Below are 6,742 nucleotides of genomic sequence, written 5' to 3'. Positions count from 1 at the left end.
TAATGTAAATAGTTTATATTTAAACTTTAAAAAATAGACAAATACAATTGCAAATCTACATTATATATAACATAATTATATATTATTAAAAACAAGAATTGTTAGGTTTGTACAATGATTTGTATATGTGATTTCAGAATTAGAACTATTATAAAATAACTTGTTTATTTTATTTATGTAATAAACGAGTGTTATGAAATATACTTCAAAATAATTATATAGATATATAATAAATTACTTGATTTTTATGATAAAAATTATATATAGTAACACATTTTATATTTAAAATATTTTTTTAATTATCCACCTTTTTACCATTTTTAAAGTTTTTTATTATAGTCATGGTAAAAAAGGTTGTTAAGTAAAAATGGTTGTTGGTTGAATAAAGGTTCGGTTTATTTTTACATTTCAATAAAAGTTACACTTATGGTGTACCTTTAATTGAAGTTGTTTTCCCTTTAAACAGAACCAAAAAGAACATATTATTCAAATCAAAACAAAAAATAAATAGAAAATGAAGGGAAAGAAGATTTCTTCTCATTTGTAAACAATAACAAAAAGATGATAAAAATTTCAATTAGATGAATGCTCTAGTCAATGGCAAGAGTATTTTATGCTTTAAACAAGTACAAAGCCAATCATCAAAAGAAACGCTGAACCTATATGGTCAACAACTTCTGTATTAACAAAACGTAAACAAACTCCACAATTCCACCTTTTGACAACCAGTTTTGGTTTAACTTAAGCAAATAAAGCTATCGATAAACACATTGAATAAAGAGAAATAAAAAACAAACAATAATAAACAGTTGTGAAAAAAAAGATTGTCGATGTAAGAATAATTAAGGAAAATACAGTTCTTACTTAAACGTGAGTAAATAATAAAAAATATCAGTTCCATTGATCTGTTAAATATGTAAAAATCAGAGTTGATCTGTAAAAACTTAAAGTTTACAAAATGTCATAATTTGGCAATTGTATCAAAAAGATGTTTTTAAAACCATATTTTTATTATTTTAAACTTAAATAATATTATCAATGATTGAAGAATAAAAATAAATTTCATTTTGAATTCCTTTTGAACTTGTGTACTTTAATTAATCTTACAGGTCAGCCCAACTTAAATTGAAATTATCAGAAAATATTCAAAAATAAATCATACATAACATGAATTTTTCAATCATTTTAAAATGCCTTCGTTTTTATCAATGTTTAAGTTGCTTCTTCTTTCAGGAAAGGCAACAAAAACAACGCAAACCTGTTCTCCCAAAAACTCTCGTATTCTGAAGGCATACTCCCCACAGTAGAAAATTCTGACATCATAAGTACCATCCTTTTCTTTTTCAATTGGCTTTTTTACATAACCACACATGTGAAAGGCTGAGGTGTTGTTGTTTACGCAGGCAATTTTGAACGATTGGATGATTTCAACGACTCTTTTTGTGACCATACAAACAGACAACTCTTCCGACTTAGCAGCATCTATTGCACCATCTTGATCCTTGAGTTCTAAAATTTTCATTTTTTTCGCTTTGTAGCTTTCTTGACTTCATCTTCAACATCATCCTTTTGAGACATAACACCAATGGGGTACTTCATACCAACAAGCCGAGAAACTACGGAAGAACCCATTGCTTTCTATATATCAATAACAATAAAAAAAGTAAACATGTTAACAAGACTTATAACGGCTTTGAATTTTGAGATCATTTCATTAAGTTTTTTCAAAATAAAAAACTTTTGAACGCCAAATATGACGACGTCCAGTGGTTGAGACTAGTGGCTGCTGTGTGGGCACAATAATAATAAAGCCACTTTATTTTCGAACAGCCACTTTCTAGCACCATCTTTAATGTGGCTAACACAGTTGTCTTGTATTAAAACCGCCCATTCGTGTGGGCATTATTTTCTTCTTAATTCCATTTCTGGTTTAAGACATCTTTCAAGCCACAACGTGTAATTGTCTTCCGTAATGAAAGATTTGCGTTGATATGCAATTTCAACATCATCTCTGTCTATGTATCTGTCGATTTCATTTTTCATTGTCAAGTTTGATAGTATGATCATTGGTTTCAGTGTGGTGTTGTTGGCAAATATTCCTGCAATCAGTGTTATGCGTTTTTGAGAGCGATCAACAGAGTAAGAGTTGGTGTAGTCATAGTTGTCGTCAACATAAAAGTTGCTTTATTGAGTCCACAAATGGACAATAACCACTTTCGTCCATGTTGATAAGGAGGGAGGGTTTAATTCCATTCAAGTGGACAACTCTTTCGCCGGCAAATTGTTTGTCATTGTTCAACAAATCAACAGCTCTAGTTTTATAGCTTCTTAACTCATCTTTACTCAGCTCAGCTCTCTCCTTATCCATTGGTTTTGCAATCTTCTTAATTAAACCCTCCCTTCTCAAACTGTTTGCGATGGTTCTTTTTGATACTTTCTTCCCAACAACTCCTTCTACAACATTTCCCATCTCTTTAGTGGTGATTGGGTTGGTGGTGTTTTGTCTTTCTCGAATTGTTTCCAACAACAACGGCATTCTCGATTGATTAATTTCTCGTTTTCTTCCAGACTTCCCATCGACATCGTCATACAAGTTGTTGAGGCGAACCGTCGAGGGTGAGACACCCAACACTTTGGCTTTCGTTCCAATTGAAACCTTTTCAAGCCATTTTTCACTTCTCAACTTTTTCATTTGTTGTTGGAGTGTTAGACATTCCATGATCTCTGTTGCATGGGTTTCACAGAAATCTAATAAATCACAGCCACGACCTGATTTTGTACTGTGGCGCAACACGCTTAAAATTCAATTTTTTTGAAGCGGGTTTTTTCTGTGGTTTGGACATGAATATTGAGTTCTGAAACCAGCTGTATTTATCGTTTTTATTATAATTAATAGTTAATTTTATCAATAATTATAATATGAATTGTTTCAAAAAATTGTCTTTATTATTCCCCAACAATTTGACATCTAATCGCAATATATTTTTATACAATTTGGGTGATTTCCCGTTTATTTAAGTAACAATTGACTCTTTATTTTCTATTTTTCATGTTATCAAGAAAATAAATTTAAAAAACAATTGTGTGACCACAACTTTGATACTCATGATTGTGTATAGTTTGCTGCCAATACAAATGTTGTTTGTAATAAAGAGGAGTACTCAAATTTAACAATAATATAATTTTTCAATTTCATTTCTTATTTTACTCAAAAAATGAAAGGGGGTGAAAAAAAGCACTTTCATTTTTTCAGAAACTATATTAACTATATTGAACTATACTTGTTTTTTGAATTAAAAAAACAATTTTCGATTCAAAATTGAAAATGTTATACATTTTATAAAATCAACACACAAAAATGTTGAGATTGAGTAGAAAACAATTCGTTTTAAAAATACACTCCTTTGTTAAAAATAGTTTTATTTGCTCAAAAACATATTTTCAATATTATTTCGATGATGCGAAGAAATTTGTAACTTTTCTTGAAATACAAAAATAAACTGAACCTTTATTCAATCAACAACCATTTTTACCATGACTATATATTATTTTTGTAAAGAAATATAATTCAACACAACCACTTTTTGAAAAACATTCTGTTCGTGAAAAAAACTTAAGTTTGGAGCCTCCTGGTCTCGTGCATTTAGCCAAAGAAAAAAACTTTTGGCCGGTTAAAAAACATTCAGCCAGTTAAGTTTTAATATATTTAAATATAAACTGTTAAATTTTAATATCAGACTTCAAAACAAAATAAAATATTTTCAATAAAATGATTATTTTTGCACTTCAAAAAATAAAACAAAAAAATTAAATATCTTTTGAGCTAAAATTCAAAGTCATCATACTCAATGTTTTCATCACAACCTACCCAACAGAATATAAACTTCAAACAATAACACCAATCTGGACACAACAATGGGCATTTATTTTTCTTTTTCAAATTACACCCATTGAAAAACCCTGAAATGTAAATATACCCAACAGCCAGCATCAAAGGGATAAATGCTTTGATATAATTAAATTTATTGTTTTCGTTATTATATTTTACTATATAACATAAACACAAATTTGTCGTGAGGAGTATTATTGGCACGAACCCTACAACACCCACATAAAACGCTTCACAACTCGTTGTTATATTTTTTCTGATGAAATTGGCACCAAAACATGTGAATTCGTTATCTCCATCTTCGTCTCCCCACCCAAAAACACATAAAATATACGAACACCAAATAAAAAGTCCATTAAACATTTCAAACACCAACAAAAATGAAAACACAAGAGAAATTAATATGAGACCACTGTCATTTGAAAACAAGTCTATTTTAATCATTTTAATCATTAACAGTATTATCAATGTTGTCATCACAGGTGAAAGAATAATCGATTTACAAAACTCGCCCCATGAAAAGTGACAATTGAATAAATTAGAACTGTCTATATAATCTTCATCGTCTTCATTGTGCTTACCAATTGAGCAAATAGAACCACATGAAAATATATTGATAGAAAAGAGTGTCAAAAATGGCAACAAAACATAGCCAATTGAAAATACACCAAACGAATAAATAACAAACAAAATTGATGTTATAAAGATGATTAACGGTAAAAAAGTATTCGGGCTGATATCAGCAAAATCTGCAAGTCGTATTGTGAATAGATAATAAAATGGTATTGGAATTTTTATCATATCTGGTGTTGTATTTGAAACCATATCGTTGAACCATGATCGTAAAATGACATACCAATATGTTCCAATAAAAATGTTCAACGACGGAGGTATTAAAAACAACGAAAAATATCCAACGTTCACTTCTATTGTATTATCAAGTGCAAGTGGATATAACACAACAAACAACGATAAGCATATAAAGTCAAATATAGCAATGTAATGGTTTGTAAAAAATAAAAGGAACAACGCCTTTAATTGGGCTGTAAAATGAGTGTTCCAGTTTTTCTTTTTCCTTATGTATTGTGTTACGTTATATGTTTTTGATATGTTTTGTTGTGTTAATTTGGAAATTGCATTACAACGGTTTGGGACAGAGGGGTTTAACACTTTGGTGTATATTTCATCATCCATCTGTAATGCGGAATACAATTTACAAGTTTCGGTTATATGAAGAAATGTTCGTATATCACAATGAGTTGATATTTTTTCATCACGTTGATCGGAAGTTGTGGCATTTAGTTTCTTAAGTTTTTAAATGAGGAATTTGTTATTAGTTGATTTTAAATATAGTTTAGTAATTGTTTGTTTAAATAAATTGGTTTTCATTGTTTTGAAAAATAACATTTTAAATAACATTTTGATTGTTTTTACAAAAATTACACAAAAAGATAATTTTTTTTGAGTTTTATTAATGAAAATATTTTCAGTTTCATATAATTGATTATATTTTATTATAAACAACTATATTATTATTATTATTATTATTATTATTATTATTATTATTATTATTATTATTATTATTATTATTATTATTATTATTATTATTATTATTATTATTATTATTATTATTATTATTATTATTATTATTATTATTATTATTATTATTATTATTATTATTATTATTATTATTATTATTATTATTATTATTATTATTATTATTATTATTATTATTATTATTATTATTATTATTATTATTATTAAATTTGTCTTCAAATTGAAAAAAAAATTACAGTGAAAAGGGTCTATTTGTCGAGATCTTTGCACAAAAAATAATTTATTTGTCGGATTTGAAAGAATTTTTCAGAAAGTTTTATTTAATATAGAATTTTATTTTTAAGTAATAATTTGGTTTAAATTCAACAAAAGGAACAGATTCGAGAACATAAAATTTAATTCGTAAACCCAAATGATTGGCCAGGAGTGACAAATAGACTCGTTCGACAAATAAGATTGCGACAAATAGCCCCTTTTTACTGTAATTGGTTATTTTAACAACTGTAAATTGTTTTAGTTGATGCAAATATATTAAACTTAAAACAAAAATGTTTTTAAAATTTAAATTGTTATTAATTGGCTGTTCATAATAAGAGTATTTATAAATTATTTATTAAAACATAAAATAAATTTTGAAAACATTGCAAATTATAATTTAGTCAAATCCAATCACATCAATATTAACTTTTCCTTCTTTCACGTTAATTGTGATATTGTGTGTACCTTCTTCGAAAGCGCAAGCATGGTAAAGTGTTCGAAGTGTTAATGTCTTTGTGTTAATTTGAAAGTCATATTCCAATTCTTTACCATCAACAAGAACTTCAAGTTTACCAAAAGAAGTGTCGTAGTCTCCAAAGATACCAATACGCTTTCCGACCATATTAAATGTTATTTGACCTTTTCCATCTTCTGTGTTATCTAATAATACGTTTTCATAATGACCAGGAGCCTTACGAGCGACAAATCCAGTCATTGTTACGCCAGAGTCTGTTGGTTTGAATAAATTGGTGTACTTTTGTTCAATGTAAAATAACACATCGCTTAGAGTGATATAATTGGCACCATTTGCATTGTTAAGGATTTCAAACTTTAAGTAATTGCACCTCTGAAATTCTGAGAATAATAATGTCCTTGGGTTAACGTTACTCTTTTCGACTGTCATTATATTCTCGAGTTGTTCTTCAACCAAACCACAGTAAATAGTGAAGTTGCCAAATGTGTCTTGCCAACGTCTCACACGAAGTTCCATTACATTGAAATAAACCGTTTCATTGAAATGGAAGAAAAAATGGTGTT

General features: G+C 28.1%; 2 protein-coding genes across 2 annotated transcripts; both read right to left on the bottom strand.

The window, feature by feature from the left end:
* Positions 1-1,180: 1,180 nt before the first annotated feature.
* On the bottom strand, positions 1,181-1,522 carry EIN_423160 (hypothetical protein; the record flags this gene model as incomplete). The annotated part of the gene is made up of 1 exon (XM_004261008.1): positions 1,181-1,522. One exon carries the CDS (start codon positions 1,520-1,522, stop codon positions 1,181-1,183), a length of 342 nt encoding a protein of 113 aa, XP_004261056.1.
* Positions 1,523-6,101: 4,579 nt separating this feature from the next.
* Positions 6,102-6,695, bottom strand: EIN_423150 (hypothetical protein; the record flags this gene model as incomplete). The annotated part of the gene is made up of 1 exon (XM_004261007.1): positions 6,102-6,695. One exon carries the CDS (start codon positions 6,693-6,695, stop codon positions 6,102-6,104), a length of 594 nt encoding a protein of 197 aa, XP_004261055.1.
* Positions 6,696-6,742: the final 47 nt, after the last annotated feature.

The sequence above is a fragment of the Entamoeba invadens genome (genome assembly GCF_000330505.1).
Source record: "Entamoeba invadens IP1 unplaced genomic scaffold scaff_1105074724689, whole genome shotgun sequence".
NCBI classification, from domain to species: Eukaryota; Evosea; order Mastigamoebida; family Endamoebidae; genus Entamoeba; species Entamoeba invadens.
The sequence above is the reverse complement of the archived record's forward strand: the minus strand, read 5'-3'. Positions and strand labels throughout refer to the sequence as shown.